This window comes from Pinus tabuliformis, chromosome 7 (genome assembly GCF_031772625.1).
Source record: "Pinus tabuliformis cultivar Carrire ecotype Pingquan chromosome 7, CPIR1, whole genome shotgun sequence".
Lineage (NCBI taxonomy): Eukaryota > Viridiplantae > Streptophyta > Pinopsida > Pinales > Pinaceae > Pinus > Pinus tabuliformis.
The window spans coordinates 1,628,464,294-1,628,478,453 of NC_142293.1; the positions used below are offsets into that span (position 1 = coordinate 1,628,464,294).

At 39.9% G+C, this 14,160-nt stretch overlaps 1 protein-coding gene across 1 annotated transcript; it reads right to left on the bottom strand.

Moving 5' to 3' along the window:
- Positions 1-1,977: 1,977 nt before the first annotated feature.
- LOC149254496 (uncharacterized) lies at positions 1,978-12,091 on the bottom strand. Its single transcript, XM_089454797.1, has 4 exons — positions 11,960-12,091; positions 2,949-3,929; positions 2,523-2,787; positions 1,978-2,351 (listed from the first exon to the last, which is right to left on the bottom strand). The coding sequence occupies exons 1-4, from the start codon at positions 12,089-12,091 to the stop codon at positions 1,978-1,980; spliced, it is 1,752 nt and encodes a 583-aa protein (XP_089310923.1).
- Positions 12,092-14,160: the final 2,069 nt, after the last annotated feature.

The window sequence follows — 14,160 nt, forward strand, 5'->3', positions numbered from 1 at the left end:
TTTGTGTGCCCTCTTTTCTTCCTCTTTTTCTCCTGCCAATTTCTTTCCATCTTCTAAAAACCCCACTGAACCCTAACTGTCCATTTCCGATGGTTTATGCATGACTCTGCCGCCATCATAGCATGAATGCCCACATGGCTTTATTTTCCCTTTTTCACAATTGCTTCTAGATCTGACTACAAGATTGAACCTCCCATCTTTAGGTTGATGCCCCCCATAAATTGGCCTCCCATCTTCAACCTCCTTTTTCACAATTGCTTCTAGATCTGATTACAAGATCAGACCTCCCATCTTTAGGTTGATGGCCCCCATTAACTGGTCTCCTAACTTCAACCTCCAGGGGTTTAACCTGGGACCTGTGGGTACTGGATCTTGTGCTCTGGTGCTGGTTTTAGCTCAAGTTCCCACTCTAGCTCTTGCTTAGGTTCCAACTCCAGCTTTCCCAATGTAGGGCAGCCATGGTTGTTATGGAGGTAGCTTGTCCCTGTAGACATTAAATCAACAATATATGAAGTTGCAGAGACTTAACTCGCCAATGGAGCAGTGGATATTTTGGTCTGGGGTGGAATTCGTTGAGGTCACCTTCCTCTTCTGTTTTGATTATGTTATACTTTCCTTGAAGTGAAATTGTTGTCAACGCAAAACATACCTCATATGCCTGTGGATAACTCGTGTTATGGAGGTGCAAACGCCCAAGCTGCATTCTAATCTTCTCTTTATGGCCTGCCAAAACTGTAATACATACTCCAATCTTTAGGATTTCTGCAATTCGCCTGAGCATACTTTCTAGCGTAAATACTAAAATTCATTAGATTTTGACTGTGATCAATTCAATAACCGAGATATTGTTGGGGATAACGCTCCAATAGCAATTGGATCATGTTTTAGAGTGAAAACAACATAAGTTTAGTGCTGATACATGCATATTTGCTGTAGGTTAATGAGTTAAAATAGTGCTGTTTGTTTGTGTACAGATTGGATTGTTTCAGTAGGACTCTAGTACTCTGATTGTATATAATAGATGTGTATGTGAATAGAGAAATTAGATAGGTTTTATGTGTATCTCGTCTTTGTATTGCTGCATTTGTAGTTATTTTAACGTGTCTCTAGTTATTCAAACATGGTATCAGAGGAAGTCTAGGCGTGACTACTTCATTGAACTGCCTAGGAAGATGAGACTTTGAGATGTAACCCTTCTTAGGATAAATAAGAGTAGATTAGATTAGACTAACATAGGATAGAGTAGAGTGTTTCTGCAGTTGAATTTCTCTATTAGTCTCTGTGTGAAGAAAGTTTGAAGTAGCTTTCTTTTTTGGCTGAATAAAGCTAAGTTGCACTGAAACAGATACGGCAAATTTTCAAAAAAATTGGATATGATATGGCAAGGAAACAACGCGCGTACACACAATATTTCATATTCATATTACCATTCATCTTTTAGAATCTAGATTCTATATCTAAAAATACATAATCATCATCAATTCAGCATAAACATCGTCATCATCATTAATTATTATTATAACATTCATGATTCAACATATCATCAAGATTCTGTTTCAAATTTCAATCATTAACATGACAACATCATCACCAAAATTAATAATGCACACTACATGGTACAAAGTACAAAATGAACTATGAGTGACAGTCTACTATCATATGGAAATGGCATATTATGGTATTCAGTGTTCATTGTTCAAAATTTTCAAACACCATCATAAGTTACATTTACATATCATCAAATATGCCTTCATCCATGTCATTAAGATGCACATCCTCTCCAAGAGTGGGAGCATTGCTGCGATGTCCACTTGAAGATTCAACTATTGGTGCCTCCTCATCAAACAAAGTCATATGAGACATGACATTCAATGTCATATCCAAGTCAGGCAACTCTGGTTCCACATCCCATAGTTTGGTGGGCTCAAGTTTGTATTCGTCACTCTTGTGTGACAAAAGGCGAAGGTTTGAATGAACTTACACTATTTCCTCAGCCTTTTTGGAGCCCAATCCGTTTGACTTCACCGAATGGATGAAACCATATGTACTCCAATTCCTTTCTGCTGAAGAGGAACTAGCAACCCGTGACAAGATCTTGATGGCTAATTTTTGGATATGTGGAAGTTCCCCACCATAGTAGTTCCACCAATCAATTGGACTTAATCTAGTCTTGTCCCACATAGAATCAATATCAATGCCCAAACCCTTTGATCCCACAAAATGAGCAAACTTTGAATGAATCCGAATCCCAATTTCAAGATCTACAAAAAGCTTTCTAAAAGCTTTTTTAAATCCTTGTGAGACTTCTGGGTCTTTGTTTGGTGCGGTTCTTTCTGGATCACTTAGCAACTCTGCAGAATAATATTTGGATTCACTGCATAGATCAAAAGGTGCAATGGGGGTGGTCATCTTGTTCCACCTTTTGGTCAATATATCTTTTATTTTTTTGTAAAAGACTTCATTTGGGTCCTTCTCCTTGGCATTTATAACCACCCTTATCTTATCTATCATGGAGTCAATGCCTTCATACACCTCTCCCAAATTAGGCATATCCGTGTCAAACATGCGGAGAAAATCCACAATTGGCTTAGTAAATGCCAAGAGGTACTCCACCTTATCCCACCATTCATTATCAACAACCAACCTTTTCACGATCTGTGCTCTTTCAGATTGGGATTGCCTCCATTGATTCCAAAGAGAACTGCATACCATTAATTGTAATACTTCTTTCACTTGCATAAGCCTTGTTAAGACTATGATGTGAGAGGCAAAATGAGTCTCAACAACCTGCAAGTGCCAAATTCCAATGTTTCAGTAAATTAAAAATCATAATTGATTGAATACCTATTATGATTCCTGAATCATGACATTTGAGAATCCAATTAACATATTTGAATTTAGAGTCATAGAAATTAGAATTTATGAAATAAACTTTAAATTTTAGGTACCTTAAAGAGCTCCAACTTCACAAATTCCTTGTAAATGCCTTGGGACATGTGGTGGTTTGTGATGAAGGCTGGAATTTCTTTGGCCTCTTCAAAAATAACTCGAATCCACTCAATTTTCTTCCCCATCTTGTTCAACATGGGGTTCAATGAATGTACAACACAAGGGGTCCAAAAGATGTGTTGATATTTGTCTTCAATAATTAGGCCGGTTGCTCTACACACAGTTGCATTGTCAATTATTACCTGGACAACATTTTCTGGCCCCACCAATTCAATTGCTTCAATCAAGATGTCAACCATGAATTGGGAATCTTTCTGCTGCCCCTCACAATCCAATGCCTTAAAAAACATTTCTCTCTTTGTGCTTTGAGCAATCACATTAATCAAAGGCCTATTTCTTTGATCTTTCCATCCATCAGAAATGATGGACACCCCTAAAATGCGCCATGAATTATGAATGGGGCTTAATTTAGCCTCCAAATCTAACTTCTCAACACTCAACAATGTAGTGTGGACTTTCTCATATCTAGGGCTCTTGTATCTTTTTGGGGCTTCATTCATTGCTTTGATCATCTTTGCCCAGTAATGAGATCGCACAAGGTTAAAGGGAAGGCCATTTACATAAATGCATTGACCCATAGCTACATCTACCGTCTTTCGAGCATCATTATTACAACTCTTTTCAAGTGGCCCAAAATTAGACTGCTTTGAATCAGCGTTGCTAATTCCATAAGAGGGAAGTGGAGGCTTTGATGAAGATGATCCCAACTTTGTTGGTTGTTTGAATTGAGAGACAAGATTTGCCTCATTTGCCTTAGCGTTTGCCTCATCTTGTTCTTTCTGATATTTTACAAGTTTTTCCTTGCTTAAACTTTTTCCCTTTGTTCCATTCTCTTTAGGTGGGCCAATGCATATTCGAATTCCATTGCCTCTTAACTCCAGTAAATGTGTTTTAACCCGGGTGTATGATCCCTTAAACTCCTTTTGACACTCATTTCAAACCCATGTCAATGATCCCCCTCCTTGGATCTTCCCTACAACAAGTACATATTTCCATGGTGGTGACTTGGATCAACTTTAGAGAGAGATTCAATTTCTTGTTCCTCTGCCTCATGAATGGATGAACTTGAAGTTGCCATGATGATGATGTAAATGAAGTTGCAGAATGAAATTGACAAATTCTTTCAAACAAAAAAACAAATTAAAAAAAATTGAACAGAAAAGCATTGAACACTTTAGTAGCTAATTAAACAAAATTTTAATCAAGCATAAGAAATCATTATAGTTGGTTGGTACTAAGAAATATCTTGTGATAAAAGCAAACAAAATTACAGAGCGTTGGTTGGAATTGCATAGAGCTGGTCAAAATAAAACTCGTGGTACTAGAAAGTTGAGTAAGGATTTAATTGAAATGCTCATACATCTCTTCTCTCTTTCAAGCAAGCACTTGTTCTATGAGTTGCTCAATCTCATTATAAGTGTTCATGTTTTCTCTTTCAAATACCACCCTAGCTCTAGGGTTTCAGCTTTCAAGCAAATAGACACTTAGAAGTAGAAGGCAAAGGCAAGCTAAACAATTGTCTTCAAACATGTTTGAACTTTGAACAGGTATAGGGTTGCTAAGTATGCAGTTAGTGTTTAGCAAGGCTTAGAGGTTACAGTCATAGTGTGATGAGGAAGCCATTATAAAAAACTGCACTCTGTTATTAATGATCCATGTCACCCAAGTGAGGGTAGGCAGCAACAAAGTGGGCTAATTTGCTAAACTAATGGTGAAACATGTAAAGAAACTAATGGCTGCTAATGCTATGTCTAAGGTCCAAATCAATATAATATGTAATAACTTGGAAAATATCTTTGCATGAGCAAGGTGACAGTCCTCACGTGAAAATCAAAGGTGTTTTGTTTAAAAAAAAATCCATAAAATCTATGACAATTTAAACAAATATGAAACATTATGTAGATTCCACTTTTTTAAATTCCTTCGACTATAGTTTTCTTGACATTCTGATTCTCTAAACTAATGGCTGCTAAGTCATATGAGACATGGCTAGTTGCTAAACTAATGGCCAGTAAAGAAATCGAACTTCGTCATGTTGAATATGAAAACCAAATCCACAAACAATCAAATAGAATCAAATAAAACAATAAAAATACCAATAACATGAAGTTGGCCTTTGGAAGTTGGTCATCAAAGTTTGCAAGTAGAAACCTCAAAGAGATGTGTACTAAGTTGATGGACTAGTAGTGGTCTCCAACTTCCAGCGACTCCAAGTAGCCGTAGGCTAGTAGCGAGTCCTCCAACAATGACTGGAGTCTCGACTCTCAAGCAACGACTCCAACGACTCCTCCAAGCTCCAATAATGGCTCCTCCAATAGCTTTCAAGTCTCAAGCAGTGACCGACGACTCCTCCTGGCTCCAAGCCCCAATAGCAAATGAAATGATTCAATGAACGAATAGAAGGGGGACATCATGAGTAAAAAGTTAAAACCTAAAACGCGGTGATTTTTAACCAAGGGAAAACCTTTAAAAGTTAAATCCGTTCTCAGCGTGGTTCTTTTTGCGCGGATCCGTTCCTGGCGTGGGTCTTTATGCATAGATCTGTTTCCGGAAATCTAGATACGAATCACACGGATCACAATTTTCTTGGATCCGTATCCGGATTTTCGGAAACAAATCTAAACTGTTTAATTTTCTTGATACGACACTGAAAGCGGATTTTCTGTTTCCGAAAAACCTGAAATGATTTTCATACATTTCAGTACCGTTTCGAACACGTTTTGTAGCTAGATCCATTTTTGATTCAACGAATGGCATTTATGGAGGTTTTGCTCAGCGTTTCTGATAACTTAGGAATAAAGAGGTGAGTGGAACTAGAGCATAGCAAACTATATGAAGATGGCTCTGCATTGCAAAGGGAGCATATCTAAGAACATATTGAGCACTACAGAATGGATGTGCATCTATTGATCTGCTGTGGGAGTGTGCTCTGTGAGTTCACTCTTGGGGTCACATTGAACAAAAGAACCACGGATAAGAGAATAAGGTTCATTGTGGGTTGGCCAAGAAAGAATATGATGGCAAGCTTGCCCGTACTGAGCTCCCACCCATGCCATATGACAATTTTGAAGGAGCTACAGTGAAGGTTTTACTAAGCCCCTTGTTTGGTCAATGCATGAGCCTACAAGTCCATGAATACAACTGCGAGAGTTAGCCATCATTCCGAAGGAGTGCTGCCATTGCCAAAATTGACTTGTAGGTGCTAGTTGAAGAAAGGCATTGCAGAAAGGATATTTTAATCCTAGAGTGAATAAAAGGAAATTGCATTACTACCCCAAAAAAGGGTGGCAGTGGATGAATCTCTTGAGGTGATGCAGGAGTATCTATCTTGCACATTTTCTTAGTTTTGGTTCTATTTTGTAAATTAAAAAGAAATTGTAATGCAGTGAAATATTTGTTGTCCTTTATGAATTTTTTCAACCGATTGGAATATGAAGCATTGTAAGTTGGAATTTGAGTGGTTAGAATAGTTCTATGGCCCGAAAGCCAAGAAGCACAACCATAAATAAGAATATGAATAAGCAAAGGGGCTTTTGCGTTCTTTTGATTCAGTTTGTGTAGTGTGGAATGACCCTAGATTTCAGATACCTATGCATAAGGTCTATGAATGTAATAATGGAGACCCAATAGCCTGGCTAGTTTGTTTAATAAATAGTGCAGATTTGTTGTTGTGGTTATGCTTACTATTGTTTTATTATTATGGTGTAATTATGGCTGTTTTCAATTGAATTGTAGAGTGTGGTGGTTGTCAAGAAAATTTGTTCCATGTGCAATATTGTAGGGGGTTATGGTTTTTTTATATCAAGTGGTATCAAAGCAAGTAGAATCTCAAGGGATTGGAACTATTAGTGCAAAGCCTCACTAGGAAACTTAAACAAAGTGCAACAATGGGAGTTGTCACCACTGCCACTTGAGCAACAACTCCCCTCATTTTAGTGATGGACATAGTCCAACACAAAGGGGGATTCCCTAGTAGATCTTTGGGATCAAATAATCCAATTACCTTAAGTTAAGTGCCCCCTAAGGATTCAACACTGATTTCCACCCAAGGATAAGAAAAAGAATTAGTGTTTAGGGTGGATTAGAGAGCAAATTCAAGATTTTGAGTTCAGAGATTCTTATGGCTCAATCTAAAGAGGCTCAAATAGGTTCCCAAACATACACAATCAATAAATTACACTTGGTTGTCGTAAACTAGCTATTTAAATCAGAATGTGCAACAATACAATAATTTATAACAACAACAAATTTAGCCCTAGAAACTATGATTGTAAAATATAAAATGAGGGCCAAAATTATGAGAAAATAAGAAAATAAATTACAACAATTTTCTATGGCTAAAAAGGCATGTAACAACACTCAACCCTAGACGTCAGCGACTCAGCACTAATTAATGACTAGAAATTGCACTTAAAATGTAACTTTTACTATTGAAAATTTAGCGAAGGAAGGTCTTTTGGCTTGTGCCTTAGCTAGTAAAGACTTCAAATTGTCTTTCTCTAGCATGAATGCAAATTCATGAGATAGACTTCAGTGTGATGAGTTGATTTTCAGTTTGTTGGAATGGTCATCAATAAAATTGCATGCGTAGTGCTGGAGCTTTAGTTTGTTGGAGTCTTCTTTAGTTAGACTACACGATGAGGTGGCAGAGAAAAATCCAGTTAGGATGAGTTAAGGCTTCAGAGACGAGTGAAAAGAGGACGAGTTAAGTCCTTAGTTAACTCAGTTCACTATTGAATTTCCTTGAAATTCTGGTAGCTGCTTGAATGAACAATCTGAAACTATTTTTCTTTTCACAAAGACACTAAAATTCTCAACAATAGAAGCGTCAAAATTAAACATAGAGATAAACACACAATTACACAAGAGACAATAATTTTCTAGGGAACCCAAGTGGGAAAACCTTCTCCTTGTTGTGGTATTTTATTGATAGAGTATATAGATCAAATACAAGGCAATTGTCTATTGAGAACAGGGTTGTTCTCCTACTAACCTAGTCTAGACCTACTATGAACCTTACTTGATCACAACTCCTATCCATTGCGCACAACAAACCCGAAATCCTTGCGCACTGTTACCCACCATTTTGTGGGTAATATCCTTGGGAGAAATTTTTTCTCCAAGATGGTCCTCAGCGAGTAGCCAACAACCCCTTGCAACCATCAACTATCTCATTGTGCCATATCTCTGCCACCTGAGCTAGCCATGTCGTCCCTCGACCATCTGCCATGATTGTATGTTTGAAGGTGGGCCTCCCAAATCTAAAGGTATGCCTTGTCATTTTGAAATTGAGTATTGTTGTTTTCTTATCATGGACACTTCTGGGCGTGGATTAATTGGGGGATTCAGCGGAAAGAATGGGCTAGGTCTGTGCTTCTGTCCCCTAGATCCCTTTTAGGAATTAACCTTGGATTCTAGTCCCGTGGGATCTCTGTTACTGACCATTTGGTTTCAAGGATGGCATTTCATGGGAACCATGATTTCGGTTGCATGGTCCAGCTCCCTTATCCACTTATATTACCATCTTTCCACTCCTTACTACCCCATCCATCATTTCTCCCACATGGGTCCACATTCCTCCATCGGGTCCACATAGGGTTAGCTCGCCCCTTCCCCTTGCCCACACCTTGGGTCATGGCTTAGAATGAATCCCAGAGGTTGATGTAGTTAAAAAGAAAGTTAAAAGCATAAATGACCACATTCAACAGGAAAAATACCAAAAATGCAAAAGATGGTCGGGACAAAAACATTTAGCACGTGGGCAAAAGCCAATACATGAGCTCTACCCCATCATCATGGCCATCACCCTAGTTCCAACACGTTCTATGAGCCTTCTTCATCATACAAGAACCCATGGTTGTCCCAACCCCTGGTGGTCGATGAATCGCCCCACCTTAGAGGGTGGAATTCACTGCTATATCTTGTACATCATGCTCTAACCCCTTGAGCCTCGAGCAATCAATCAAAGAAAATCATAAAAAGACAAAAGGCATATAAAGAAGGGTGAAAAAATCAATGCCAGGGCACCTCATGTATCACGATTGCTCCCTCTTAGTCATTATAAACCCAAGTATGGGCTTCCCTCTTATTAGCTACCCTTGTACCCCAGCATGTGACTCAGGGCTGCCCTTTCTCATCCCCTACTTCATCCACCTATCTGTCACATGCTACCACCTTTGGATGGATGTACCTTGACTATATTATCCCCTTTAGAGGTAGAAACCACCTAATAGGATACTTGGTTAACCCCATTAGGAGTTTAGGAGACATTGGCACACCCCGAAGCCCATTATGGAAGGGCAGGCCATTATGAAGTCCCCACCTGTGGTCCATGATTAGGTAAGCTCATTTACTTGATTTCTCTAATGACTTCTTGTACTGGAAACCTAGGGGACGCATTGGATCTTATGGAGGATTGCAGATGGTTTTCATTTGGGGTTTGGTCTCCCTATACAGGGTCCTAATCCTCCAGAGGGCTACAGTGGCACATATAGGGTGTGCGTTGAGAGCCATGGGCCTCCACAACAGCAGATTGCACTTCATGGATCCCTATAGCCATTCAAAGATTGCTCGTGGTTCACTTATTGGATGAGGAGGATGCTCTTGATCCATCATGCTTAGCTGGTTCTAGATCTACACCATACACTTGGAAGATGATCCAAGACTGATATGATGATGTGACATCTCCTACATTATCATCCTAGCCCTTGAGGGCATGCTACAACCATCTTCGATTTGTTTGGAGGCCCATGAGGACACTTGTGTGCCCCCACAATCATTTGGAGCACCACAGGTTATTACAAGGGGCCAACCCCTTGTCCATTACTTTTGAGGGTCCTATTCTTCATTGTGGCACCCATGGACCTCATTAGGCCTCTTAGAGGGCTCGACGACATGCATAGATTATTATTTGTCCTCTTGAGAGGCTTACATTTTCATTTATGAGCTGGTTTGGTGGGCTTGTCACCAAAATGTTGTATTATTAGCACATTATTTTATTTTTGGGGCTTATGTAGGCCAAGGAGGCTAATTCGAACTCCTTAGATGTGTATAAATACAAGTGAGGTGAGATCATTTCTTATTATCACTTGACTTGGGATTTCTCTATCTTTAGAGAATTTCACACTTTTTCCTTGGAGGACTATTTTGGATAATGGATGAATTTTGATGTATGGATTTGGGCTATTTCTATCTTGGAGCTTCTTATTTTCAAATGTGATGCTGGTTGGATGTTCTCTCTAACATTGTAAGTGAAAATTTAACGTTATTTTATTGTTGCTCCATACATTTGAATTGCACTATAATTAGGGCTAATTGCTGCATGTATGGAATGTGGAATTATGTGTCTATTTAGCTTATTCATTGTATGGGCCATTGTTAGATGAATGAAATCTCTTAGAGATCATGTTATCTTGATAATATTGCACCATTTGTATGAAGTATAAATGCTTGAAAGTCACTTTTCTGCTCTTTCCCCTAACATTGGACGAAGTTGACTTTTGGAGCCTCCTTGAACAAGAAACTAAATCTTTCTTCATTATTATCCTTGACTCCATATTCCCAAGTGAATTAGGCACTGGTCCCTCAAAAAGGGTGATCATTTTAACCCTCTTTTTACCCCTTTTCCCTTTCTCCCTAGGTCTAGCCTCATTAGGTCATCTAGGGCATCAATTTCCTAGGAAACTAGCCACAAGAAAACTTCGATCTCCTAGATACAACTGCGTTGGTGGGTCCCCTTGCTCTCCTCCAAATTTGAAGCAATTCAAACGGTGGAATCTCCGGATATCTCAAGCCCTAGCTCTAGGATCAAGTTTTGCCTAGGTGTTCCCAAGGCTAGAACCTAGTAGGATCAATTTGACATCTTTGGAAGAAAATCCTTGTTTGGTCCTTTCCCCTCACCTTGGCCAGGTTAAGAACATCATTGGTTGCCTAATATCCATCCCTTAACCTGGGCTGGGTCCACTTGGCCTTGTGTGGTCCCATTCTTCACCAAAACCTATTTATCAAAGACTACTCGAGAATCCAAGTTCTCAAAAGGATTTTAGGGATTTAACAACCTTCTTCATAGGTCTTATCCTTCTACCTCAACCCTCCAATCCTCATCCCCTTTCCCTAGAAGATCAAGTCCCTTGCTTGAAGAGCAAGCAAGCCCTATCCTTCAAACTCTTTTGGAAAGGGAATCATTTGAGTCACTCCGCCCCTTCATTGATCTATACTTTATAAGTGATCTCCCAACTACTGGGTCTCCTCCCATTGGTGAAAGTTCGTAAAGAGTAGGGAGTCTTAACTGTGGTGACAATGGGCTAAGATTCCATAGGTGCCCTTGACTTAGCAGTTGTCCTCATAGGAACCCCTTTTAGGTCCCCTGCTAGTTTGTGCTTTAACATGTACTAGCCTCTCTTCTTGGCTCCTAAATTCATGTGCATAGGACCTTTTATTTCGTAGCGCAAATCCATCAATCTATGTGCACTTGGTACTATTGTCTTGTTTCACAAACTCGAACACAAAACAATTGATTGAATTCTATGCCTTCGTCCTCCCTTTATGCTATTTGATCATGCTATAATTGGAAAAATTAGAATTAGAAAATTACAAATTTGGAATTGTAGTTTTGATCGACTTCGTTAACTGAGGTCGAATTGAACTCTTTCCAATCATGACTTTGAGTTTATAACTCGTCCTTGCCTCAATCTAAACTGAAGCTCTCAACTTGTCTTATCCAAATTCGAGTTGCCACTTGGAGACCCAGTTAACTGACCCTCTAGCTGCATGCATGAATCTGCTAACTCGTTCATCTTCATGAACTCGTTCTTGACAAAAGGAAGACACCTCATGGCCTAAGGCACAAGTTAAGAAGGACCTTCTCTTGCCACTATTTTCAACACTCCCTCTTAGCGAGGAAGTTGCTTATGGAGGAACCTCGTCCACTTGGATATGTCTCCAACACTACCACGTTCTTCGCTGCTGCAGCTGCTCCCTCTAAACTAGAAACCATCCCTGCTTTGTCCTGCAAAATCTGATTTGAAGACCCGTTCTTTCCAACCATGCTTTGCAAGTCCATCACTTCAGTCATAAGTGCCATGTACCTTGTGTACCTTTGTGGCTGCTCCTTTGGCTGAAGGTGATACTGGAAGATCTAACTCTCTTTTGATCTCTGTTAAACAAATCTTTTGCCCACTTAGCTTGAACTCTCCCTACACTGGGAGTCGCTAATTGAGTGGGTGCCTCCACTCGCCTTGGGCTAAGCTCTTCCTCATCCTGCTAGTTGGCCCAACTTCCAGCTAGCCGAGACTCAAACTGAGACACTGGCTGAGACTCCATCTTGAGAGCTCTATCCTGCTCTCGCTCAACCATCGCTTCTCTATTATGAGAACTTCCTGCCTTGCTGCTCAAGGTTGTGCTTGTCTCTACTTGGAACGAGATTCTTCATCATCACACCTATGTGCTTCTTACATCCAGAAGCTAAGTGTTGGAGGTACACCTTACCTTTGCTGAAGATGACATCATAACCCTTGTCCTCAAGGGTAGCTACTGAAACAAGATTCTGCTTTAATCTTGGAACATAGAGGACATCTCTGAGATGAAGAGAATTACTTGACTCCCTTTGAAAGTTGACAGTACCAACTCCTCTAGCTACATACATACCATCATCTCCTAGCTCGATCTGAAATTGCATGTCCTTCTCCTTTAGGTGGTTGAAGTTCTTGTTCTCGGTCATGTGGAAGGATGCTCCTGAATCAATATACCATACAATGCTATCTACCGAGCCTGCCATGGCTCATGCAAGCTATCAATGAGAAATCTTTCTCGAACTGGGCAGAAAATGCATCTACCTTTGCTGATGTAACTACATGATCCTTACTGGACTCCTTCTGCTTAGGACACTTAGTGGCATAGTGTCCAAACTCATGGCAATGGAAGCACTTGATCTTGCTTAAATCATTCTTCTTGCCCTTATGACTGGACTCAACCACTCCTTAGCCCTCCTTGCCCTTGGCCTTGTTGCTCTTGCCTGCTAGGGAAAAGTTCTCCTCGTACTCTGTGTTCATCGATCTACCATCTTTGGTCCCTCTCTGGATCTCTTCTTGAACACAGTCAGTCCATAGCCTTTCCCAATTGGGAAAATTTTCTCTGCCACTTACTACATCTTGGAAACCATACTAAGATTTGTGAAGTCCTAGAAGAGCAAAACTCACAAGGTCATGCTCTGGTATAGTCACACCCACGCCACCCAACTCGTCTTGTACTTGAGTGAACTTTGACAAATATGTGATGATGGGCTCTCCAACTCTCATCCGGATACTCCTTAGCTTCTCCTTAAGAGCAAGTTTCCTAGTATCACTGGTACTCTGATATAGATCTTAAATAGTTTTGAACATCTCAAAAGCTGTCTTCTTCTCATGGATATGAGGAACTATATGATCTTTGACCCCTTCTAGAATAATCCTCTTGGCCTTGATATCATTCTTAGTATGTTGGGTCAACTGTTGGGGATCTTGTGGTGGTGCTATAACACTCTTGACAAACACTCCCACCCCATTATCCTCCAATACTATCATGATCCTCCCTTTTCATGGAACGAAATTAGAGGCTCCCTCTAAACAATGGTTTGATCTCAACCCTTGGAACGCTATTCTGCTTAACCAGAGAACTCTCCCCCACAAACTGATCTTCGTTGACAAATATGTGATGATGGACTCTCCAACTCTCATCCAGATACTCAGCTTCTCCATAAGAGCAAGTTTCCTAGTATCACTGGTACTCTGATATAGATCTTAAATAGTTTTGAACATCTCAAAAGTTGTCTTCTTCTCATGGATATGAGGAACTATATGATCTTTGACCCCTTCTAGAATAATCCTCTTGGCCTTGATATCATTCTTAGTATGTTGGGTCAATTGTTGGGGATCTTGTGGTGGTGCTATAACACTCTTGACAAACTCTCCCACCCCATTATCCTCCAATACTATCATGATCCTCCCTTTTCATGGAACGAAATTAGAGGCTCCCTCTAAACAGTGGTTTGATCTCAACCCTTGGAACGCCATTCTGCTTAACCAGAGAACTCTCCTCCAAACTGATCTTCGTCCTCCACAAATATGATTAACCATGCTCTTCAAAAAAATGCCCTCTCAACTGTCACAAGCTTGC